Source organism: Athene noctua, chromosome 39 (assembly GCF_965140245.1).
Source record: "Athene noctua chromosome 39, bAthNoc1.hap1.1, whole genome shotgun sequence".
In the NCBI taxonomy this organism is placed as follows: Eukaryota; Metazoa; Chordata; class Aves; order Strigiformes; family Strigidae; genus Athene; species Athene noctua.
This window is the reverse complement of record NC_134075.1, coordinates 89,759-113,327: the sequence shown is the minus strand read 5'-3', so window position 1 is coordinate 113,327 and position 23,569 is coordinate 89,759. Positions and strand designations below refer to the sequence as shown.

At 64.1% G+C, this 23,569-nt stretch overlaps 5 protein-coding genes across 8 annotated transcripts in view; 3 read left to right on the top strand and 2 right to left on the bottom strand.

Annotated features, from left to right (window-relative positions):
- Nucleotides 1-10: 10 nt before the first annotated feature.
- WDR45 (WD repeat domain 45) lies at nt 11-2,940 on the bottom strand. Its single transcript, XM_074931079.1, is given in 9 exon segments — nt 11-223; nt 1,123-1,160; nt 1,163-1,201; nt 1,353-1,447; nt 1,554-1,650; nt 1,742-1,846; nt 2,697-2,732; nt 2,735-2,770; nt 2,892-2,940. Coding segments are annotated over 9 exon segments (708 nt in total).
- Nucleotides 2,941-3,468: 528 nt separating this feature from the next.
- On the bottom strand, nt 3,469-9,849 carry GPKOW (G-patch domain and KOW motifs). The gene is given in 12 exon segments (XM_074931078.1): nt 3,469-3,798; nt 3,913-3,953; nt 3,956-3,997; nt 4,104-4,173; nt 4,441-4,555; nt 4,648-4,783; nt 5,545-5,656; nt 5,794-5,983; nt 6,149-6,252; nt 8,090-8,190; nt 8,314-8,543; nt 9,539-9,849. Coding segments are annotated over 12 exon segments (1,476 nt in total). The 5' UTR covers nt 9,739-9,849; the 3' UTR covers nt 3,469-3,663.
- On the top strand, nt 9,847-14,855 carry MAGIX (MAGI family member, X-linked). 4 transcript variants are annotated; one of them, XM_074931103.1, is made up of 9 exons: nt 9,847-9,958; nt 10,545-10,623; nt 10,978-11,157; nt 11,728-11,802; nt 12,484-12,545; nt 13,422-13,574; nt 14,145-14,265; nt 14,502-14,610; nt 14,734-14,855. In XM_074931103.1, coding segments are annotated over exons 2-9 (735 nt in total). In that variant the 5' UTR covers nt 9,847-9,958; nt 10,545-10,589; the 3' UTR covers nt 14,735-14,855. The 4 variants fall into 4 exon arrangements, with proteins under 4 accessions (XP_074787204.1, XP_074787207.1, XP_074787206.1 ...); XM_074931104.1 differs by lacking the exon at nt 9,847-9,958 and adding an exon at nt 9,987-10,096; XM_074931106.1 differs by lacking the exon at nt 10,978-11,157.
- Nucleotides 14,856-16,030: 1,175 nt separating this feature from the next.
- On the top strand, nt 16,031-23,025 carry PLP2 (proteolipid protein 2). Its single transcript, XM_074931116.1, has 5 exons — nt 16,031-16,286; nt 20,099-20,254; nt 21,378-21,473; nt 21,585-21,672; nt 22,794-23,025. The coding sequence occupies exons 1-5, from the start codon at nt 16,212-16,214 to the stop codon at nt 22,811-22,813; spliced, it is 435 nt and encodes a 144-aa protein (XP_074787217.1). The 5' UTR covers nt 16,031-16,211; the 3' UTR covers nt 22,814-23,025.
- Nucleotides 23,026-23,510: 485 nt separating this feature from the next.
- LOC141972995 (cyclin-dependent kinase 20-like) overlaps nt 23,511-23,569 on the top strand; it is a 12,451-nt gene continuing 12,392 nt past the window's right edge. Inside the window, exon 1 of the mRNA XM_074931077.1 lies at nt 23,511-23,546. Within this exon, the coding sequence (XP_074787178.1) occupies nt 23,511-23,546 (36 nt within the window). The remainder of the gene's footprint in view (nt 23,547-23,569) is intronic.

Genomic DNA, 23,569 nt, shown 5'->3' with positions numbered 1-23,569 from the left:
GGGGCTGGGGTTACCAGTAGAGGGTGGCGGGGTCGGTGCCGCGGCGCAGCTCCAGCAGGCGGCTGCGGGTTTGGGTGCAGAAGAGGCGCAGGAGGGTCCCTCGGCGCGAGGCCGACGCCACGAGGGTGCCGGGGGGGCTCAGGGCGACGCAGCCCACCTCGCTCTGGTGGGCGTTGATGGTGAACGGCGCCGACGATGTCCCCGGTTTGGCGCTGCCGAGGTCCTGGCGGCCGGGAGAAGCGATACCAGTATAAACCAGTATAAACCAGTATAAACCAGTATAAACCAGTATAAAGCGGATCAAGCCCTGCTTCACCCCCTTGGTGTCCTCCCGGGCACCTACAGACCCCCAGTTATTCCTCGTGACCCCGCCCACATTTTTCTGGTATCGCACCCCAGTGTCTCCCAGTTCATCCCAGTAGCTCCCGGTTCATCCCAGTTATTGCCAGACTCTTCCCAGTCCCCCCTAGTCCCTTCCCAGTTTCCCCCAGCCCCTTCCCAGTCCCCCCAATTGCTTCCCAGTCCCTCCCAGTCCTCCCCCAACACTTCCCAGTCCCTCCCAGCCCCTTCCCAGTCCCCCCCAACGCTTCCCAGTCCCTCCCAGTCCCCCCCAACGCTTCCCAGTCCCTCCCAGTCCCCCCCCAACGCTTCCCAGTCCCTCCCAGTCCCCCCCCAACGCTTCCCAGTCCCTCCCAGTCCCCCCCCAACGCTTCCCAGTCCCTCCCAGTCCCCCCCCAACGCTTCCCAGTCCCTCCCAGTCCCCCCCCAACGCTTCCCAGTCCCTCCCAGTCCCCCCCCAACGCTTCCCAGTCCCTCCCAGTCCCCCCCAACGCTTCCCAGTCCCTCCCAGCCCCCCCAACGCTTCCCAGTCCCCCCCAACGCTTCCCAGTCCCCCCCAGCCCCCCCCAACGCTTCCCAGTCCCTCCCAGTCCCCCCCCAACGCTTCCCAGTCCCTCCCAGTCCCCCCCCAACGCTTCCCAGTCCCTCCCAGTCCCCCCCCAACGCTTCCCAGTCCCTCCCAGTCCCCCCCCCAACGCTTCCCAGTCCCTCCCAGTCCCCCCCAACGCTTCCCAGTCCCTCCCAGTCCCCCCCAACGCTTCCCAGTCCCTCCCAGTCCCTCACCACCAACTGCAAACTCCCACATTTATGCCCAGGAAAACCAGTAACGGCTTCTCCAAACTGGGACAGAGATCGCAAACCCCTGGGGCGAGAGAAAAAAAAAAAAAAAAAATACATAACGAGCCACACACCTGCGTCCCCCCAAACCCCTGGAACCCCCCCAAAACCCTGGGGGGGACCCTTTTTTTTTTTTTTTTACCCCCCCCCCCCCAAAAAAAAATAAATTAATTTACCTTTGGGGTTGTCGCGGGTGTCAAACTCGAAAAGTTTCGTCGGGTTTTGAGGGAAAGAAAAAACATAAAGTCGGGTCTGAAGCACCACAACCAACCTGGGGGGGGTAAAAAATATTTTGGGGGGTCCCCTAAAATTATTTTTGGGGGGGTTTAGGGTTTTTTTTTTTTATTTTTTTGGGGGCCGGGGGGGGGTCCCCTCACTTATCGTGTCGCATCCGCACGGCCAGGACGGGTTTGGGGAAGGTGAATTCCAGCACCAGTTTGTCTTTTCCCTCGCGGGCGTCGTCCCAAATTAACACTGCGGGGGGGGGGGTAAAAATTTAAAAAATTAATTAAGCGACCCCCCCGCATGTTAATTTGGGTTAAAAATTAGCGGGGGGGGGCTGCACCTGAAACATCAGGGAATTTGGGGTTGCTGCCCCCTCCCACGATAGCCAGAAGGTTTGAGCGGTTCAACATCTCCACCAGCCCCACGCTCCCCACTTGTTCCGCGTCTGAAAAATTCGGGGGGGGGGGGACACCCCCAAAATAATAAAAAAAAATTAAGCCCCCCCGAAAAAAAAAAAAAAATTAGGGCCCCCTCCCCTAAAGTTCTGTGATTCTCTGTTGGATTTAAAAGGGGAAAAATGTTGGGGGGGGGGGAATTTTAAAGGTTCTGCCTGCCCCCCCCCCCTTTTTTTTTTTTTTTTTGTGGGAGCCCCCCCAAAATGGTGTGTCCCCCCCCTAAAGGATTAGGGGACCACCCTAAAGTGTGTCTGGCCCCCCACCCAAGGCTTGGGGACCCCCAAATTCCCCCCCCCCCCCCCCCCAAGGATTAGGAAACACCAAAACACCCCCCAGCTCCCCAAAATTGCCCCCTGACCCCCCCCAAAACACCTCCAGCCCCCCCACCACCCCTGGGGATCCCCAAAATACCTCAGAGCCCCCCCCCCCACCCCCCAGCCAAGGGGGACCCCAAAATCCCCCCCATAACCCTCCCCAAAACGGAGGGGACACACACACCCCCCAAAACACCCCATGGACACCCCCCCCCCAAAACCCTTTCGCTGAACTTGGGGACCCCCCCCCCCCCCCGCTTCATTTCCAAGCTGGGACACCCCAAAATCCCCGCCAAGCCCCCCCCCCCCCCAAAAAAAAACCTCCATCCAAACCGGGGGTCCCCAAAATCCCCCCAACTCCCCTCAAAATCGTCCTAATTTTTTTTTAGACCTGAGGACACCCCCCCCCCAGCGCCTTTAACAAAGGGGGGGGGACACAGACATGACACCCCAAAACACAGAAAAACGAGGGGGGGGGCACACACGACACCCCAATATCGACACCCCCCCCCCCCCCCCGCCTCACCCAAGTGCCCCTTTTCCATCAGGGGCTCCACGTTAAGATCCGCACCCCGGAATCCATCGCGACGCAGAAACAGCCTAGAAAAAATTATAAAAATAAAAATAAAATTTAAAAAAAAAAAAGTTTGGGGGGTTCTCGGCCCCGGGGGGGGGTGTGGATTTTTTTTTTTGGGGGGGGGGGGGTGTCCCCCAAACTCACTCTGGTCCTGGTTGAAGCGGAGGCTGTTCACCCCCCGGGCCTGCGCCATGGCGGAACGGAGCTGCTGGGGGTGGAAAGGAGGAATTTGGGGGGGTTAAAAACGGGGTGTCCCCCCCCCGAGCCTTCAGCCCCCCCAAAAAAAAAACCCCCCCGGGGTCTTTGTGGCCCCCCCGGAACCGGCTGTAAACAACGGCGGGGTGTTAAACCATCGAGTCTTCAGGGGAATACGAAGGCTAGAGCGGACTTCCGGTCACGTGAGGAGACGCAGCCTCGCAACGGCCGGAAGCGGCGCCATTTTAGCCACGTGAGGCCGTGCGTTGCCTGGCAACGCCGCCATCTTGGGGGCGGCCCCTGCGGCGTTGCCCTCGTAGCAACGCCGCCATTTTGGAAAGCGGGCCGTTGTTTGCCTCGGCGGGCGGCCGCCATCTTGGAAGCTGGCAAAAAGGGGGGGGCGGCCATGCTTGAAACTGGCACCGCGATGGCTTCGATGGGGAATTTCAATGGGTGAGGCGGAAGAGGGGGGGTCCGTTTGCCCCCCCCAGTGACCACAAGGGCAGCGGGAAGTTTTTTTGGCACCTTTTATTACCCTGAAGCCGCGGCGGCCATGTTGGAAGCTGGCAAACAGCTTCTATCGACCATGCCGGAAGCTGGCAACCGGCTTCCGGCGGCCATGTTGGAAGCTGGCAACCGGCTTCCGGCGGCCATGTTGGAAGCTGGCAACCGGCTTCCGGCGGCCATGTTGGAAGCTGGCAAGGGATTTTTGGGGGGGTTCTCAGTCGTCTTCGTGCCCCCCCAGATAATGGCAGACGGCGTCGTACTCCAACGGCACCACCCGCCCGGCCTGGTCCCTCTCCAGCTGCACCAGCGCCCGGTTTCGCGCCGGTTCCCGCTCCAGGATCCGACCCACCTTTGGAGGGGAACACACACAAAAAACACCTTTATTTCGGGGGACACACACCCCAAAAAGTAGACACCCCCACCCCCAAAACCAGCCGCCCGTCATGGCGGGGGACACACTCACCCTCCCGGCGTGCTGGCCCAGCACCACCATGACGCGGTCGGTTTTGCCTCGGGGATGACGGTTTCCAACATGGCTTCTCGTAGGCCTTGGGGTTGAGGGGGGACAGAGCGGGGTGGGGGGGTCAGAGGAAGTGGGGGACACCCCTGAACCCCCATTTTGTCCCTGGGGTGGGCGGGGACGCGCACACTCACCCTCCACCAGCCGCCCCTCGTCCGTCCGGCAAACGCAGGTGTCCGGGGTGACCATGTCCTCCACCACCATCTTGGGGGGGGGGGGGGGGGGGGCAAATTGGGGGTGTTAGGAGGGGTTATGGGGTGCAGGGACCCCCATTTAGGGCACCCAGGAGTAGTTTGGGGGTTCAAGAACCCCCCCATAGGATACAGAGGGGTTAGTTTTGGGGTGTGGGGCCCCCCCTCCGTACCCTGCCCCAAAATCCTACCCCATGGGGAAGATTTGGGGGGGCTCTAGGGCAAAGGGGGGGGGTTGTGGGGTACCCCAAAGTGTGGGGGGCCCCCCCCAAACCCCAACCTTGCAGTTGTAGTAGCGCCCGGCGTGGAAGCTCCTGTCGACGCAGCGAACCCGCAGATCCCGCCGCAGCCAGTGGGGGGAGCTGGGGGGGGTCCCCCGAATCTGTTTTGTCACCCTGAGATTGGGGGGGCACGACACGACGCATCACTGGGGGGGTCCCCAGGAGTCCAGGTCGCTCCTGGGGACCCCCCGAAAGTTTATTATTACAGACAACCCCCCCCCCCTAAACTCTCACCTCTCTGTTTCGGGGGGCTGTTTCCTTTTCTTTTCTTCCCGCTGGGGGGGGACCCCGACATCTGGGGCTCCTCGGGTGCCGTGCCCTTAGGGCTCCCGCCGGAGTGGCCTGTGGCAGGGAACTGGGAGGTACTGGGAGGCACTGGGATAGCGATTGAGGCCTGGAAGGGCTGGGATTGGGCACTGGGGGGGTACTGGGAGGCACTGGGACGGTTACTGGGGCCTGGAGGGGCTGGGATTGGGCACTGGGGGGGTACTGGGAGGCACTGGGACGGTTACTGGGGCCTGGAGGGGCTAGGATTGGGCACTGGGGGGGTACTGGGAGGCACTGGAGGGTTACTGGGAGGCACCGGACAGTGATTGGGGCCTGGAGGGGCTCGGATTGGGTACTGGGGGGGTACTGGGAGGCACTGGGACAGGGATTGTGGCCTGGAGGGGCTGAGATCTGGCACTGGGAGTTATTGGGAGGCACTGGAGGCTACTGGGAGGCACTGGGGGCTTACTGGGAGGCACCGGGACACTCACTGTGGCCTGGAGGGGATGGAATTGGGCAGTGGGGGTTATTGGGAGGCACTGGGGGGTTACTGGGAGACACTGGGACAGTGATTGTGGCTGGAGAGAATGGAATGGGGCCCTAGGCATCACTGGGAGGCACTGGAGGGTTACTGGGAACCACTGGGAGCTTACTGGGAGCTACTGGGACACGCTCCGCACCCTGAGGGGGGGGCACACCCTTAACCAGACCACTGAGAGGCTACTGGGAACCCCTGGGCGACCACTAAGAGGCCCTGGGGGGGGGGGGGCACTGAAGGCTACTGGGAGCTCCTGGGGGGTGACTGGGAGGTAACTGGGGGTTACTGGGCCACTCACCGCTGCCCGGGGGGGTCCCCGGCCGTAGGTTGTACTGGCTGACGGTCACCACCTGCCCCCCCAGCCTCAGACGCACCATGGCCCGGGCAGTTTCGGGGTCCAATCCCTCCACCTTTGAGGTGGGGGGGGTCACACCCCAAAAAAAAAAAAAAAAAAAAAAAAAGGGCGGTGGGGGGGTTGTTTAATAACCCAGTTCCATACTGGGTATACTGGGAGGGAAAAAAAAATATGGAACTGGGGGTTTCTCACCTGCCCGTACATGGCCCGGTGAGGTCCGGCCTCGATGCGGACGGTTGCCCCCACCGTTAGCCCGCCCCCCCCTGTGGCTTCTTCGCCCCCCCGGGGGGGTTGCCCAGGTTTGGGGGGGCCGGGGGGGGTGGGTTCAGCCCCCAACCCCAATCCTCGGGGGCGTAACCGGTGCTCCAGGGGCTTCACCACCCTGCGGGGGGGGGACACACACACACACAGAGATACACAACGACATGCCGATTCCCACAAACACCCCAAAAGTGGGGTGGGGGGGGGCTCCGGGGGGGGTTTGTTTGTGGGTTTGTTTTTTTTTTTTTGGGGGGGTGGGGGGTAACACACCACCCCCCCCCCTCACCGTTTGAAGGTCCGGCCGATGCCCTCGCCCTGGCTCCAGCCCATTCCCCGCAGCATGGCCAGCCCGAAGGCTGCCACCGGCACCGCCTCGTAGTCCTGGGGGCCCTGGGGGGGGCAAGGAAGTGTGGGGGGGCGGTTGGGGGGGGCGAGGTAGTTAGAGGGGGGAGTAGGGGGGGTGTAGGGCGGAGTTTTGGGGCTGGGGGGGCACTTTGGGGGGAGTTGTGGGGCTGGGGGGGCAGTTGTGGGGCTGGGGGGGCGCTTTGGGGGGAGTTAAGGGGCTGAGGGGGCAATTAGGGGGAGTTTTGTGGCTGGGGGGGCACTTTGGGGGGAGTTGTGGGGCTGGGGGGGCACTTTGGGGTGAGTTAAGGGGCTGAGGGGGCAATTAGGGGGGAGTTTTGGGGCTGGGGGGCACTTTGGGGGGAGTTGTGGGGCTGGGGGGGCATTTGGGGGGGCTGGGGGCAGTTGTGGGGCTGGGGGGGTGCTTTGGGGTGAGTTAAGGGGCTGAGGGGGCAATTAGGGGGGAGTTTTGTGGCTGGGGTGGCGCTTTGGGGTGAGTTAAGGGGCTGAGGGGGCAATTAGGGGGGAGTTTTGTGGCTGGGGGGCACTTTGGGGGGAGTTGTGAGGTTGGGGGAGCATTTGGGGGGTCTGGGGGGGCAGTTGGGGGGCTGGGGGGGCGCTTTGGGGTGAGTTAAGGGGCTGAGGGGGCAATTAGGGGGGAGTTTTGTGGCTGGGGGGGCACTTTGGGGGGAGTTGTGAGGTTGGGGGAGCATTTGGGGGGTCTGGGGGGGCAGTTGGGGGGCTGGGGAGGCGCTTTGGGGGGAGTTAAGGGGCTGAGGGGGCAATTAGGGGGGAGTTTTGTGGCTGGGGGGGCACTTTGGGGGGAGTTGTGGGGCTTGGGGGGCATTTGGGGGGGCTGGGGGGCAGTTGTGGGGCTGGGGGGGCGCTTTGGGGGGAGTTAAGGGGCTGAGGGGGCAATTAGGGGGGAGTTTTGGGGCTGGGGGGGCACTTTGGGGGGAGTTGTGGGGCTGGGGGGCATTTGGGGGGCTGGGGGGCAGTTGTGGGGCTGGGGGGGCGCTTTGGGGGGAGTTAAGGGGCTGAGGGGGCAATTAGGGGGGAGTTTTGGGGCTGGGGGGGCACTTTGGGGGGAGTTGTGGGGCTGGGGGGGCAGTTGTGGGGCTGGGGGGGCAGTTGTGGGGGGAGTTAAGGGGCTGAGGGGGCAATTAGGGGGGAGTTTTGGGGGGAGTTGTGGGGCTGGGGGGGCATTTGGGGGGGCTGGGGGGCAGTTGTGGGGCTGGGGGGGCGCTTTGGGGGGAGTTAAGGGGCTGAGGGGGCAATTAGGGGGGAGTTTTGTGGCTGGGGGGGCACTTTGGGGGGAGTTGTGGGGCTGGGGGGGCATTTGGGGGGGCTGGGGGGCAGTTGTGGGGCTGGGGGGGCGCTTTGGGGTGAGTTAAAGGGCTGAGGGGGCAATTAGGGGGGAGTTTTGTGGCTGGGGGGGCACTTTGGGGGGAGTTGTGGGGCTGGGGGGGCATTTGGGGGGGCTGGGGGGCAGTTGCGGGGCTGGGGGGGCGCTTTGGGGGGAGTTAAGGGGCTGAGGGGGCAATAATTAGGGGGGAGTTTTGGGGCTGGGGAGGCACTTTGGGGGGAGTTGTGGGGCTGGGGGGCATTTGGGGGGGCTGGGGGGCAGTTGTGGGGCTGGGGGGGCGCTTTGGGGGGAGTTAAGGGGCTGAGGGGGCAATTAGGGGGGAGTTTTGGGGCTGGGGGGCACTTTGGGGGGAGTTGTGAGGTTGGGGGGGGCAATTGAGGGCTGTGGGGAGCATTTGGGGCGCTGGGGTGGGTGAGGGGGGCGTGTGGGGCTGGGGGGGCCCCTGGGGAGGTTTTGGGGTCCCCGTGGGAGCATGGGGGGGTCTGTTGTTTGTTTTTTTTTGGGGGGGGTGTCACTCACAGGCTGCGGCCGCGGCGCCATGTCCCGGTCCTGCAGCCGGAGGGGGATGGAAATGGGGGGGCCCGACTCCCCCTCTCCCTGCTCCTGGCTCTGCCGCGCCTCTGGGGGGACACGGGGGGGGCTCAGCCGCATGCCTTGGCCCCCCCCTCCCCGATCTGGGGGGTCCCCATGGGTTAGGGGGGGCCCCCCAAGACACACCCCCCCCCCCCCCCCAAATCACTCACCCTGCAGCAGCTCCTGCACCGCCTGCGCCTCCACCGAACCGGGGGGGGCGGAGCCTTCCCCGGAGGGGGTGGAGCCTGCTTTGGGGGCGTGGTCGGGCGAAGGGGTGTGGCTTGAGGTGTGGGCGGGGTTTTCTCCGAGAAGGTTGGGGGGGGGTTCGGGGTTTCTCCAGCGGTGGGGGGGGAGCAGGGGGATGATCAGCTCCTTCGGGGGGGGCGGAGCCGGACAGGCGCTGAGGGGCGGGGATGGGGTGTTAGACACGCCCAGACCACGCCTCCCAGCCTACATTACCACCTCAAGCCACACCCTAGCAAAAAAGCAGGCCACGCCTCTCAGCAGACCTTTCATGGGCAAGACCACGCCCCAAACCACGCCCCTAAGCAGCCCTGCCATGAGCTGACCCTGCCGAAACCACGCCCCCGCTGAAACCACGCCCCCTAACAGGCCCTTGTCATTACCCTGGCTCAGGCCACGCCCCTAGCTAAAACCACGCCTTTAAACAGCCCTTTTATAGGCAGGCCCTGCCGCAAATCACGCTCTTTTCTTGGGGAGACCCCCTCTCAAGCCACGCCCCTGCCGAAACCACGCCCCCTAACAGACCCATTCCATTACCCCGTGCTAGGCCACACCCCAATATAAACCACACCTCTAACTATCCCTTTTATGGGCAGACTCCACCCCCAAGCCCCACCCACAACAGACTCTTTCATGGGGAGACCCCCTTAAGCCCCGCCCTACAGAAACCACGCCTATGAGGCCCTTCCCATTGCCCCAGGTCAGGCCACGCCCCCATAAGCCACGCCCCCAAGCTCCCCTTCCAGAAAGCCACGCCTCTAACCATTCCTTTTAGGGGCAGACCCTGCCCCAACCCACGCCCCCTAATTGGCCCTTTCATGGGGAGAGCCTGCCTCAAGCCCCGCCCCCGCCGAAACCACGCCCCACAAACAGCCCCTTTCTGATACCCCGGCTCAGGCCACGCCCCCACCAATACACCACGTCTCTAAGCAACCCTTTAGCGGACACACCCCGCCTCAAGCCCCGCCCCGGCCGAAACCACGCCCCCAATCAGCCCCTTCCCATTACCCCTGCCCAGTCCTCACCCCATCCAAAGCCACGCCTCTAACAATTCCTTTTATGGACAGACCCCGCCTCAAACCACGCCCCCCTCCCTTCCCGCCCATGCGCCCCGCGCCGCCTCAGCCCGCCCCGCGCATGCGCCGTGCCCACCTCAGCAGCTCCCGGTCCTCCACCGCCGTCAGGAAATCGGTGTCGCCGGTGCCGCCATTTTCCCCCCCGCCGGCTTCCGCGCACGGTCCGGCCGCCAACACCCGCCTCCGTTCCGCTTTACGGTTAAACCCGAACGACACCGGCGCTGCCGCCGCCGCCGCCGCCGCGTTACCGACCTCAGCGCCGCTGCCCGCCGCCATCTTCCCCCCCCGCCGCGGGGAACTGTGGGGAAAATGGCGGCCTCGGGGAGAAGGTGGTGGGGGGGGTGTGTGGTTGGACTGCAACTCCCATCAGCCTTTGCGCCGCCCCTTTCCCGCGCCGCTGATTGGCCGAGCCGCCCGCCCGTCAACCTCGACCCCGCCTCCCCCGTCCTTGCGTCCGACGGCCTCGCGCCTCGTTGCCGTGGCGACCCCGTGGCTGGTACCCTGAGGGGCGGGGCGGGGAAACTGGGGGTGATGTGGGTTTAACTGGGAGCACTGGGGAGAGGGGGAGGCGGCTTGGAGGACACTGGGGGGATGCTGGGAGAAGATACTGGGCGCTGTGGGGGCACTGGGAGAGGTACTGGGAGGTGCTGGGGGGGATACTGGGGGCGCTGGAAGGCGCTGGGAGGGGGATTAGAGGGACTGGGAGGGGTACTGGGAGGGGTACTGGGGGCACTGGAAGGCACGCGGAGGGGCATTAGAGGGACTGGGAGGCACTGGGAGGGGTACTGGGGGCACTGGAGGCACTGGAAGGCACGGGGAGGGGCATTAGAGGGACTGGGAGGCACTGGGAGAGGGGTTGGGGGTGCTGGGGGCACTGGGAGGGACAGGGAGGGGTGCTGGGGGCACTGGAAGGCACGGGGAGGGGGATTAGAGGGACTGGGAGGCACTGGGAGGGGGATTGGGGGCACTGGGAGGTGCTGGGAGGGGTACTGGGAGTACTGGATGTGTACTGGGAGCACGGAGGGGCACTCGGAAGGGTACTGGGAGCACTGGAAGGACACTGGGATTCCCCTCCCCTCCAGGCGTAGCCCCCCCCACACCCCCCGGGGGGGGGGGCCAAGCCCCTGATGCCGCCCCCAGAGGCTCCCCCGGCCCCCAGCGGTGAGTTGGGGGGGGGTCCCCCCCCTCTCTTCGGGGGGGGGGTGTCCCCCATTTCCTCAAGGGGGGGTCCAAGTCCTTTTGGGGGGGTCGAAGACCTTTGGTGGGGGACTCTTCTGTCTGGGGGGGGTGGCATCTCTTTTGGGGGGGTCCCTATTTCTTGGGGGGGTCCCCATTGCCTCATGGGGGGGTATCACCATTTTGGGGGGGGTCCGAGACCTTTGGGGGGTGTCCTATGTCTTGGGGAGCGGTCTATCATCTTGGGGGGGTGGTATCGCTTTTGGGGGGGTCCCTCACTTAAGGAGGGGCAACTTGCCCCCCCCCCCAAATGATGTTGCCCCCCCCCCCTTTTCCCAGTGAACGTGGTGGTGGTGGTGGGGGGTGCCTGTGTCCTGCGCTACAGCCGCCCCCCCCCGCCCCCCCCTTCTGCCGGACCCCCCCGTTGTGGGGGGAATTGGGGGGACCCCGGGGGGGGGCGGGAACCCCCCCAGATTCGTCATCGTGATGGGGATCTCGTCCTGCTGCTCCGGAGCTTGGGTGGGTTGAGGGATTGGGAGGGACTGGGAGGGGGATTGGGGGTGCTGGGAAGGGGATTAGAGGGACTGGGAGGCACTGGGAGAGGAACTGGGGGGTACTGGGAGGCACGTGGAGGGGGATTAGAGGGACTGGGAGGCATTGGGAGAGGAACTGTGGGGACTGGGAGAGAGATTGGGGGGACTGGGAGGCACTGGGAGAGGAACTGTGGGGACTGGGAGAGAGATTGGGGGGGACTGGGAGGCACTGGGAGAGGGACTGGGAGGCACTAGGAGGAGGATTAGAGGGACTGGGAGGCTCTGGTAGAGGAACTGGGGGGACTGGGGGAGAGATTGGGGGGACTGGGAGGCACTAGGAGGAGGATTAGAGGGACTGGGAGGCACTGGGAGAGAACTGGGGGGTACTGGGAGGCACGTGGAAGGGGATTAGAGGGACTGGGAGGCACTGGGAGAGGAACTGTGGGGACTGGGAGAGAGATTGGGGGACTGGGAGGCACTGGGAGAGGAACTGGGAGGCACTGGGAAGGTGACTGGGAGCACTGGTGCAGCCACCACCACCACCACTCCCCCCCAGGCGCTGGGGCCCCCCCCGAGCCCGTGGCCGTCACCAGCTTCGTGGGACCTGAACCCTGTGACCTCCTGCCTGCTGGTGAGGGGAACTGGGAGCACTGGGAGGTGAAGTTGGGACACTGGGAGCACTGGGAGGGGAAGTGGGGACACTGGGAGGGGATGTAGGGACACTGGAGGGGAGATTTTGGACACTGGGAGCCACTGGGAGGGTAACTGGGAGCACTGGGAGGGGAAGTTGGGACACTGGAGGGGGGATTTAGGACACTGGGAGCACTGGGAGGGGGAATAGGGACACTGGGAGCACTGGGAGGGGGAATAGGGACACTGGGAGCACTGGGAGGGGGAATAGAGACACTGGGAGCACTGGGAGGGGGAATAGAGACACTGGGAGCACTGGGAGGGGGAATAGGGACACTGGGAGCACTGGGAGGGGCACTGGGAGGGGGAATAGAGACACTGGGAGCACTGGGAGGGGGAATAGGGACACTGGGAGCACAGGGAGGGGCACCGGGAGGGGGAATAGGGACACTGGGAGCACTGGGAGAGGCACTGGGAGGGGGAGTAGGGATACTGGGAGCACTGGGAGGGGAAGTTGGGACACTGGAGGGGGGATTTGGGACACTGGGAGAACTGGGAGGGGGAATAGGGACACTGGGAGCACTGGGAGGGGGACTGGGGGCACTGGGATGGGAATAGGTGGATACTGGTTTATACTGGGAGGCACTGGGAACAAGTGTCCTCCAATGTCCCCCCCGCCAAGTCCCCCCAGTTGACATCGACATGGAGGTGGGGGGGCCAGAGTACGGCTGGGCCTGGCCACAGGTAGGGACTGGGAGCAACTGGGAGGGGACTGGGGGTGCTCAGTGAGGGGTTGGGGGAAACTGGGAGCACTGGGGGTGACGGGGAGGAAACTGGGAGGGGACTGGAGGCAACTGGGAATGGGAGCACTGGGAGAGACCGGAGGGGAACTGGGAAAGACTGGGGGAGGCCTGGGGGGCAACTGGGAGGAGGGTTGGGAGAGACTGGGGAGGGCAACTGGGAGCACTAGTGGTTACTGGGGGAAACTGGGAGTAACTGGGAGCACTGGAGGGAGACTTGAGAGGGGACCTGGGAATGCTTTTGGGGGTTTGGGGACAACTGGGATGGTCTGGAGCAACTGGGAGGAGGGGGGGGGGGGGGGAGGGTGCCTGGGAAGACTGGGAGGGGAACTGGGAGGGAGTGGGAGGGGGACTTGGGGCGCTGGGAGGGACTGGGAAGGGGACTTGGGGCGCTGGGAGGGACTGGGAGGGGGATTTGGGGCACTGGGAGGGACTGGGAGGGGGACTTGGGGCGCTGGGAGGTTCTGGGAGGGACTGGGAAGGGGGATTTGGGGCACTGGGAGGGACTGGGAGGGGGATGGGGGCACTGGGAGGTGCTGGGAGGGACTGGGAGGGGTACTGGGAGCACTGGGAGGGGGATTTGGGGCACTGGGAGGGACTGGGAAGGGGGATTGGGGGCACTGGGAGGTGCTGGGAGGGACTGGGAAGGGGGATTTGGGGCACTGGGAGGGACTGGGAGGGGGATGGGGGCACTGGGAGGTGCTGGGAGGGACTGGAAGGGGGATTTGGGGCACTGGGAGGGACTGGGAGGGGGATTGGGGGTACTGGGAAGGTAACTGGGAGCACTGGGAAGGTAACTGGGAGCCCTGGGCTGGCTCAGGCGCGGGGGGGGCCCCCCCCGTTCGCGGTGGAGCTGCCCCGGGGGCCGCGGGGTTTCGGGTTCAGCCTCCGGGGGGGCCGCGACCTCAACATGGGGGTGTACGTGCGGGGGCTGCGCGAGGGGGGGCCGGCCCAGCGCTGCGGCCGCATCCAGGTACTGGGGGGGGGGGGTCTTGGGGGGGCTACGAGGGGTCTGGGGGGGCTACGAGGGGTCTGGGGGGGGGAAAAAGGGGGTCTGGGGGGATCTCGGGGAGTCTGGGAGCTTCAGGGAGGGCTGGGGGGGGCAAAGGGGTCACTGGGGGGGTCCTGGGGGGGTCTCGGGGTAATTCTGGGGGGGCTGAGAGGTTCGGGGGGGGGTACGGGGGGGCTAGGGGGGGTCTTGGGGTCCTGGGGGGGTGAAAGGGGTCGCTAGGGGGGTCTTGGGGGGGCTATGGGGGGGTCTAGGGGGTCTGGGGGGGGGAAAGGGGACGGGGGGGGGGGTCTTGGGGTACTTCTGGGGGGGTCTTGGGGTACTTCTGGGGGGGGCAAAGGGGACCTGGGGGGGTCTTGGTGTCGTGGCGGGGGGGGCAAAGGGGTCGCTGGGGGGGCCCTGGGGGGCTCTGGGTACTTGTGGGGGGGGCAAGGGGGGGGATACGGGGGTCAAAGGGAATCCCGGGGGGGGGGGGGGAGGGCAGTGTCCCTGATTTTTTTTTTTTTTTTTTTTTTTTTGGGGGGGGGGTCACAGGTGAGCGACCAGCTCCTGGCCATCAACGGGGCCCCCACCGCCGACATGACCCACGCCCAGGCCCTGGCCCGCATCCGGGGGGGGGGCAACCGCCTGCGCCTGCTGCTGCGCCGGGGCCACGGTGAGGACACCCCCCACCCCCCCCCAAAAAAAAAAAAAAAAAAATTCACCTGCGACCCCCCCAAATTCATTGACACCCCCCCTCCCAAAATCCACCTGAGATGGGGGGGGGTGTGTTTTATGGCTGATTTGGGGGGGGGGGGTTTGTGGTTTTTTAGGGGCGTTTAGGGCTATTTTGGGGGTGTGTCCCCCCCCACTCCATAACATACTGCCCCCCCCCCCCATTCCATCCCACAGGGGCCCCCCCAAATCCATCACCGAGGGGGGGGGGCCTGACCCTCTGCGTCAGCTCCTCCCCGCGGGGGGAGCCCTGCTTCTGCCTCGTGGGACGCCGCCACCCCCCCTGGTGAGTGCTGGAAAAATTGGGGGGGGGGCTGTTTTATTTTATTTTTATTATTTTTGCGCGGGGGGGGGGCTACACCCCTAATTACTTCTCCCCCCCTTTTTTTTTTCTCTCCCCATTTTCCAGACTCGAAACACCCCCCCCCCCTCTACACCCCATTTTTTTGAGCCGGGGGGGCGTCCCTCTCATTTTGGGGGGGTTCCCACTGAGGTGGTTGCCCCCCCCTTGTGTTTGGTTTTTTTTTTGGGGGGGGGAGGATTAATAAAAGTGGGGACCCCCCCGCGGCGCCTCGTTTCCTGTGCCCCCCCCCTTGGGTATCCGGCTCTGCCCACATCCTGCTGGTTGAGTCACCCCAAAATGGCGGCGGGGGGGAGACACACCCATGGGGACCCCCCCCAAAAAAAAAAAAAAAGCCCCTGAGGAGCCTCAGAGACCCCCAACCCCCCCCCTAAAGCCCCCCCCCCCCTTTTCAAGGTTCCTTTGGGGCTCCCCCCCCCTTCCTGCAGCACATGCTCAGCCCTAAGCCACGCCCACTCCAGGCCACGCCCTCTTCCGAGCTCCGCCCATCAGCCCCCACACGCACATATTAGGGGTTTCCCCACGGCAAGCTCCGCCCCTCTGTCAATCACAGAGGGGTTTCCCCTGTGATAAGATGATAAGCCCCACCCCTCGGGACCCCCTTTCCCCAATCCCAGCAGCTTTCCCCTCACACTAAGCCCCGCCCCTCGGGACACCCTTCTCCAATGACAGAATACTTCGCCTCAGACTAAGCCCCGCCCCTCAGGATCCCCCTTCCCCAATCACAGTGGCTCTAAAACCCTCCTACGCTAAACCCCGCCCCTCAGGATCCCCCTTCCCCAATGACAGGGAATCTCCCCTCACACCAAGCCCCGCCCCTCAGGACCCCAATGACAGGGAATCTCCCCTCACACCAAGCCCCGCCCCTCACGCCCCCCCTTCCCCAATCACAGCGGCTCTAAAACCCTCCTACGCTAAGCCCCGCCCCTCACGCCCCCCCTTCTCCAATCACAGCGGCTCTAAAACCCTCCTACACTAAGCCCCGCCCCTCAGGATCCCCCTTCCCCAATGACAGGATAGTTCCCCTCGAACTAAGCCCCGCCCCTCAGGATCCCCCTTCCCCAATGACAGGATAGTTCCCCTCGAACTAAGCCCCGCCCCTCAGGATCCCCCTTCCCCAATGACAGGGAATCTCCCCTCACACCAAACCCCGCCCCTCAGGACCCCAATGACAGGGAATCTCCCCTCACACCAAGCCCCGCCCCTCACGCCCCCCCTTCCCCAATCACAGCGGCTCTAAAACCCTCCTACGCTAAACCCCGCCCCTCACGCCCCCCCCTTCCCCAATCCCAGCACCTTTCCCCTCACACCAAGCCCCGCCCCTCCCCAGCGCGCGAACCCTTACCCCCCTCCCTTCCCTTTTTCCCGCCCTTCCTTCCACCCGTCCATCTTCCCTCCTCACCCAACCGCATTCTCTCCGCCGCCGCTTAGCCCCGCCCTTCCCTGCCGTACCCGCCGTTCCGGGGGGGGCCCCCCCGCATCCCCCCCCCCCCCCGTCTTCTCCATGCCCGGTCCCGCGCCCCATCATGGAGCCCAGCGGCACCCAGAGCTGTCTGGCCTTCGCCCGCACCCGCAAGGGGCTGGTGCTGCTCGGAGAGATCGTGAGACCCACGGGGGGGGGACGGGGGGGACGGCGGGGACACCCCCGGGGGTTTGGGGGGGGGGGGGGGGCACGGGGACCCCCGGGGGGGGGGCGTGGGGGGGTGTTGGGGACCCCCCGGGATGATGGGGGGGGGGGGGGGGGGTGTTTGGGTGCGCGTTTCGGGATTGGGGGGGGGAGGTGTCTCAATTTTTGGGGGGTGTCTAAATTTTTAGGGGGGGGTGTCGCCATTTTTGGGGGTGTCTAAATTTGGGGGGGCAACACTTCAGTTTTGGGGGGGGAAATTCTCATTTTGGGTGTGTCCTTATTTTTTAGGGGGGGGTGTCGCCATTTTGTCGGGGGGGGGGGAGCCCCATTTTGGAGAGAAAATCTGATTTTGGGGGGGTGTCTAAATTTCTTGGGGGTGTCTAAATTTTTTGGGAGGGGTCTAAATTTTTTGAGGGGTGTCTAAATTTTTTTGGGGGGGTGTCTAAATGTTTGGGGGGGTGTCTAAATTTCTTGGGGGTGTCTAAATTTTTGGGGGGGGTCTAAATTTTTTGAGGGGTGTCTAAATTTTTTTGGGGGGGTGTCTAAATTTTTGGGGGGGGAATCCTAATTTTGGGGGGGGGGTGGCCACTTTTTGGGGGGTGTCTCCATTTTGGGGGGGGGGAATCCCCATTTAGGGAGAGGGTCCCCCATTTTGAGGGGGATCCCCCATCTTGAGGGGCTGTCGCTATTTTGGGGGGGGGTCCTCATTTTGGGTGTATCCCCATTTTTGGGCGGGGGGTGTGTCCCCTTTTTATGTGTGTCCCCATTTGGGGCGGGTGTCCCCATTTTGGGGTAGAATCCCCTTTTTTTGGGGACGGGGGGGGGCAATACCCAGTAGCCGGATTCATGGGCTTCCCGCCAACACGTGTCCGGAGGAAGAGGGGGGGGGTGTGTGTGTCGGGGGGGGGGGGACACCGCCCCCCAAAACCCCCAAATTACCCCCCCAAGGGTGGGTGGGGGGGTTCAGGCAACCGGCTTGGGTGTTACTAAACACCCCCCCACCCTAAAAAAAATTAAAAAAGTTCCATTTTGGGCTCCTGAAGGGGCAACGCCCTTGGGAAATGGGTGGGAGCGAAGGCGTTAAAGGGGGCGTGGCCAGGGGGTGGGGCCGGCTCGCTGATTGGCTCAGAACCCTGGTTTGAAAAAAAAAAAAAAAAAAAAGGGGGGGACCACGCCCAAGGTGTGTGTAGGGGAGGGGGGGGGGGGAAAATTTGGGCGGTGCCGCCCGTTATTGCGCCAGGCCTGGGGAGTGCCATGTGCTGCACGTCACAGCGGTGCGCTGGCCCTTTAAGGGAAAATGGGGTGCCTGCCCCTTTAAGACCCAACGCCATTGCCCCTTTAAGGCTCCTCACGCCATCGCCCCTTTAAGCCCACCCCTCCCGGATTGCTGGGCCCCACCCTACGCGTCGCCCCTTTAAGGGCGAGGAGTGGCGCTGTTGTGCCGTTGCCATGGCGCCCGTTGCCGCGGCGACGGACCCGCCCCCTCACACACACCCACAGTGGCGCTTTGTGCCGCGGGGCGGAGCCTACGGGGGAGTGGGCGGGGCCTGGAAGTGGGCGGGGCTACGGGAGCGCTATAAGGGCCCTATAGGGGCTCCTACGGCCGCTCTATAAGGAGCCTGTGAGGGCCTATAGGGGACGTTATGGGGAGGCTATAGGGGCCCTATAGGAGCCGCACAGACCCCCTATAGCGGCGCTGTAAGGAGCTCTATAGGGGGCTGTAGCTATAGGGGACATTATGGGGGGTCTATGGGGCACCCCGTGCTATGGGGAGGCTATAGGGGCCCTATAGGAGCCGCACAGACCCCCTATAGCGGCGCTGTAAGGAGCTCTATAGGGGGCTGTAGCTATAGGGGACGTTATGGGGGGTCTATGGGGCACCCCGTGCTATGGGGAGGCTATAGGGGCCCTATAGGAGCCGCACAGACCCCCTATAGCGGTGCTGTAAGGAGCTCTATAGGGGGCTGTAGCTGTAGGGGACGTTATGGGGGGTCTATAGGGGACCCCGTGCTATGGGGAGGCTATAGGGGCCCTATAGGAGCCGCACAGACCCCCTATAGCGGCGCTGTAAGGAGCTCTATAGGGGGCTGTAGCTGTAGGGGACGTTATGGGGGGTCTATAGGGGACCCCGTGCTATGGGGAGGCTATAGGGGCCCTATAGGAGCCGCACAGACCCCCTATAGCGGCGCTGTAAGGAGCTCTATAGGGGGCTGTAGCTATAGGGGACGTTATGGGGGGTCTACAGGGGACCCCGTGCTATGGGGAGGCTATAGGGGCCCTATAGGAGCCGCACAGACCCCCTATAGCGGCGCTGTAAGGAGCTCTATAGGGGGCTGTAGCTGTAGGGGACGTTATGGGGGGTCTACAGGGGACCCCGTGCTATGGGGAGGCTATAGGGGCCCTATAGGAGCCGCACAGACCACCTATAGCGGCGCTGTAAGGAGCTCTATAGGGGGCTGTAGCTATAGGGGACGTTATGGGGGGGTCTATGGGGCACCCCGTGCTATGGGGAGGCTATAGGGGCCCTATAGGAGCCGCACAGACCCCCTATAGCGGCGCTGTAAGGAGCTCTATAGGGGGCTGTAGCTATAGGGGACGTTATGGGGGGTCTATGGGGCACCCCGTGCTATGGGGAGGCTATAGGGGCCCTATAGGAGCCGCACAGACCCCCTATAGCGGCGCTGTAAGGAGCTCTATAGGGACTTGACGAGGAGTGCTGTAAAGGTTCTATCTGGAGCACTATGGGGTTTCTATAGGGGACGGTATAGACCCTTTGTGCAAAACACTGTAAAAGTTATAAAGGAGAACTGTAGAGATTCTATAGGGGAGCGCTATAGGGGCTCTATAGGGGAGCGCTATAGGGGCTCTATAGGGGAGCGCTATAGGGGCTCTATAGGCTCCGCAGAACACAGTATGACCTTTATAGAAGGCGCTGTAGGTGCTCTATAAGTGCCACTATAGAAGCTTTACAGATCATAAAGGCCCCTATAAAGGCTCTGTGGGGTCCCTATAGAAGCTTATGATGTGCTCTATAGAGATTCTATAGGGGATGCGGTATATAAACGTCTAGAAGACTCTATAGGGGCTCTATAGCGGAGCTCTATAGGGGAGTGCTATAGGGGGTTCTATAGGGGCACTATAGGAGCTCTATAGAGGAGTGCTATAGGGGCTCTACAGGGGAGCGCTATAGGAGCTATATAGGGGGGTGCTATAGGGGGCACTATAGGGGCTCTATAGGAGAGCTCTATAGGGGCTCTATAGAGGAGTGCTATCGGGGCTCTATAGGGGAGCGCTATCGGGGCTCTATAGGGGAGCAGTATAGGAGCTCTATAGGGGAGCACTATAGGGGCGCTATAGGGGCTCTATAGGGGAGCAGTATAGGAGCTCTATAGGGGAGCACTATAGGGGCACTATAGGGGCTCTATAGGGGAGCAGTATAGGAGCTCTATAGGGGAGCACTATAGGGGCGCTATAGGGGCTCTATAGGCTCCCAGAACACACTATAAACTCTATAGAGTGCCCTATAGGCGCTCTATAGGTGCCGCTAATTTATAAATAGCAACAGGCGGGCTCTATAAGGGGCCCTATACCGGCTCTGTGGGTCCCTATAGAATCGTACAGGGTCCCCTATAGACATTCCGTAGGGGCTGCGGCATAGAAACCTGGAGGAGCCGTATGGGGGGGGGTTAGAGGGAAGCGGCGGGGAGGGGGGGGGCCCTCTCAGCGTTGGGGGGGTCTCCGTCCCCCCCCGGCGGTGTGTGGGCGCTATAGGTGCGGGTTCCATAGGGGCTGTGCGTGCTGGTGCTGGTGTGCTACGGGGCGTCGCGGGCGCCGGGGTACTCGGGCCTGGCCGTCTGCGAGCTCGTCTTCGCCGCCCTGGCCCTGGTGCTGTGGGGGTGTCGCCTGGCCCCCCGCCTGCCCTTCGTCCACTGGGGGTGGACTGTGAGTGGGGGGGCCGGGGGGGGAATTGGGGGGGTCAGGGGGGGTTTGGGGGGGAATTGGGGGGGGTCAGGGGGGAATTGGGGGGGTCAGAGGGGGTCAGGGGGGAATTGGGGGGGTTTGGGGGGGAATTGGGGGGGGTCAGAAGGGAATTGGGGGGGTCAGAGGGGGTTTGGGGGGGTCAGGGGGGGTCAGGGGGGAATTGGGGGGGTCAGAGGGGGTCAGGGGGGAATTGGGGGGGCTCAGGGGGGAATTGGGGGCTCAGGGGGGGTCAGGGGGGAATTGGGGGGGTCAGTGGGGAATTGGGGGGGTCAGAGGGGAATTGGGGGGGAATTGGGGGGGGTCAGGGGGGAATTGGGGGGGTCAATGGGGAATTGGGGGGGTCAGAGGGGGTTTGGGGGGGAATTGGGGGGGGTCAGGGGGGAATTGGGGGGGTCAGAGGGGGTTTTGGGGGGTCAGGGGGGAATTGGGGGGGTCAGAGGGGGTCAGGGGGGAATTGGGGGGGGTCAGAAGGGAATTGGGGGGGTCAGAGGGGGTTTGGGGGGGTCAGGGGGGGTCAGAAGGGAATTGGGGGGGTCAGAAGGGAATTGGGGGGGGTCAGGGGGGAATTGGGGGGGTCAGAGGGGAATTGGGGGGGGAATTGGGGGGGGTCAGAAGGGAATTGGGGGGGTCAGAGGGGGTTTGTGGGGGTCAGGGGGGGTCAGAGGGGAATTGGGGGGGTCAGGGGGGAATTGGGGGGGTCAGGGGGGAATTGGGGGGGTCAGGGGGGAATTGGGGGGGAATTGGGGGGTCAGAAGGGAATTGGGGGGGGTCAGAAGGGAATTGGGGGGGGTCAGGGGGGAATTGGGGGGGGTCAGGGGGGAATTGGGGGGGTCAGGGGGGAATTGGGGGGGAATTGGGGGGTCAGAAGGGAATTGGGGGGGGTCAGAAGGGAATTGGGGGGGTCAGAGGGGGTTTGTGGGGGTCAGGGGGGGTCAGAGGGGAATTGGGGGGGCAAAAGGGGGTTTGGGGGGGCCCTGGAGGCTGTCAGGGAGCAATTGGGGGGGTCAGAGGAGGTCTGGGGGGGTCAGAGGGGATTTGGGGGTGTCCCTGGGGGGGTCCCATCGTATCTCCCCCCCCCCCTCAGGATTTCATCCGCTGCGTCCTGGGGTGCCTCCTCTTCCTCATCACCTCCCTCATCGTCATCATCGGGCGCTGGGGGGGCGCCAGCATCGCGGCCGCCGTGAGTTTGGGGGTGCTGGGGGGGGGGGGGGGGGGGGAGATTTTAGGGGTGTCTGACACCCCCAATTTTGTGTCTCTCCCCCCCCCCCCCCCCAAAAAAAAAAAAAAAAAGGTGTTTGGGCTCCTGGTGGGGATCTTGCTGGGCTACGACGCCTTCATCACCCTGCCCACCCGGCAGGGCCACACCGCCGCGCCTACTGGTGTGTACTGGGAGCGCTGGGAGGGGTGGTGGGGGTGATGGGGGGGAACTGGGAGCGCTGGGAGGGTTGTGGGGGTGATGGGGGGGAACTGGGAGCGCTGGGAGGGGTGGTGGGGGTGATGGGGGGGAACTGGGAGCGCTGGGAGGGGTGGTGGGGGTGATGGGGGGGAACTGGGAGCGCTGGGAGGGGTGGTGGGGGTGATGGGGGGGAACTGGGAGCGCTGGGAGGGGTGATGAGGGTGAACTGGGAGCACTGGGATGGGTGGTGGGAGTGATGGGGGGGAACTGGGAGCGCTGGGAGGGGTGGTGGGGGTGATGGGGGGGAACTGGGAGCGCTGGGAGGGGTGGTGGGGGTGATGGGGGGGAACTGGGAGCGCTGGGAGGGATGGTGGGGGTGATGGGGGGGAACTGGGAGCGCTGGGAGGGGTGGTGGGGGTGATGGGGGGGAACTGGGAGCGCTGGGAGGGGTGGTGGGGGTGATGGGGGGGAACTGGGAGCGCTGGGAGGGGTGGTGGGGGTGATGGGGGGGAACTGGGAGCGCTGGGAGGGGTGGTGGGGGTGATGGGGGGGAACTGGGAGCGCTGGGAGGGGTGATGAGGGTGAACTGGGAGCACTGGGATGGGTGGTGGGAGTGATGGGGGGGAACTGGGAGCGCTGGGAGGGGTGGTGGGGGTGATGGGGGGGAACTGGGAGCGCTGGGAGGGGTGGTGGGGGTGATGGGGGGGAACTGGGATGGGGAGGTGGGGCGATGGGGAGGAACTGGGAGCGCTGGGATGGGTGGGGGGGGGAACTGGGAGCACTGGGATGGAAGGGGGGGTGATGGGGGGAACTGGGAGCACTGGGATGGGTGATGAGGGTGAACTGGGAGCACTGGGATGGGTGGTGGGAGTGATGGGGGGGAACTGGGAGCGCTGGGAGGGGTGGTGGGGGTGATGGGGGGAACTGGGAGCACTGGGAGGGGTGGGGGGGTGATGTGAGGGAACTGGGAGCACTGGGATGGGTGATGGGGAGGAACTGGGAGCACTGGGATGGGTGATGGGGGGGCACTGGGAGCACTGGGATGTGCGGGGGGGGGTCCCAGTTGGGATTTCTCACCCCCCCCTCTTTTTGTGCCCCTCCCAGAATCCCCAGACGCCGCCTGACCCCCCCCCCCCGCACCCCAAATCCGCACAGAGACACCCCAACCCCCCCTCCCCCCCCGGGGGGGGTGTGTGTGCGGGGGGGGAGGGGCACCCCTTAAATTATTGAGGGGGGGGGGGGGTGTCGTGTCCCCCCCCAGCGCCTTCGCAAGTGCCTCGAACCGTCCGTGCCTCGATTTCTGCCCCCCCCCCCACCCCGCGCTTCAGGTTTAGGGGTTCCCCCCCCCCCCCCCTTTCCACGGCCATTTTGGGGCGATTTAACGCGAAATAAAACGTTTCGGGTTTGGTTTTTTTTTTTTCACCGCATTTCCCGTCCCGCTCGCGTCGCGCCGATAGGGCCCAAAATGGGGGGGGGACGCACAACCCCCCCCCCAAATAACCTGGTATAGGCCGCGGACTGCAACTCCCAGCATGCCCCGCGCCCCATAGAGCCAATATAGGCCATGGACTACAACTCCCAGCATGCCCCGCGCCCCATAGAGCCAATATAGGTCATGGACTACAACTCCCAGCATGCCCCGCGCCCCAGAGCCGGTATAGGCCATGGTCTACAACTCCCAGCATGCCCCGCGCTCCATAGAGCCCAGTATAGGCCATGGACTACAATTCCCAGCATGCCCCGCGCACCATAGAGCCCAGTATAGGCTATGGACTACAACTCCCAGCATGCCCCGCACCCCCACAGAGCCCAGTATAGGGCATGGACTACAACTCCCAACATGCCCTGCGCGTCCACGTATACCCAGATAGAGGCCACAA

Coding starts and splice junctions, on each gene's coding strand:
- MAGIX (XM_074931103.1), top strand. CDS start 10,590: ATGCCGCCCCCAGAGGCTCCCCCGGCCCCCAGCG. Junction 10,624..10,977: donor GGCTCCCCCGGCCCCCAGCG/GTGAGTTGGGGG, acceptor CCCTTTTCCCAG/TGAACGTGGTGGTGGTGGTG. Junction 11,803..12,483: donor CTGTGACCTCCTGCCTGCTG/GTGAGGGGAACT, acceptor CCCCCCGCCAAG/TCCCCCCAGTTGACATCGAC.
- PLP2 (XM_074931116.1), top strand. CDS start 16,212: ATGGAGCCCAGCGGCACCCAGAGCTGTCTGGCCTTCGCCCGCACCCGC. Junction 16,287..20,098: donor TGGTGCTGCTCGGAGAGATC/GTGAGACCCACG, acceptor CGGGTTCCATAG/GGGCTGTGCGTGCTGGTGCT. Junction 21,673..22,793: donor CCACACCGCCGCGCCTACTG/GTGTGTACTGGG, acceptor TGCCCCTCCCAG/AATCCCCAGACGCCGCCTGA.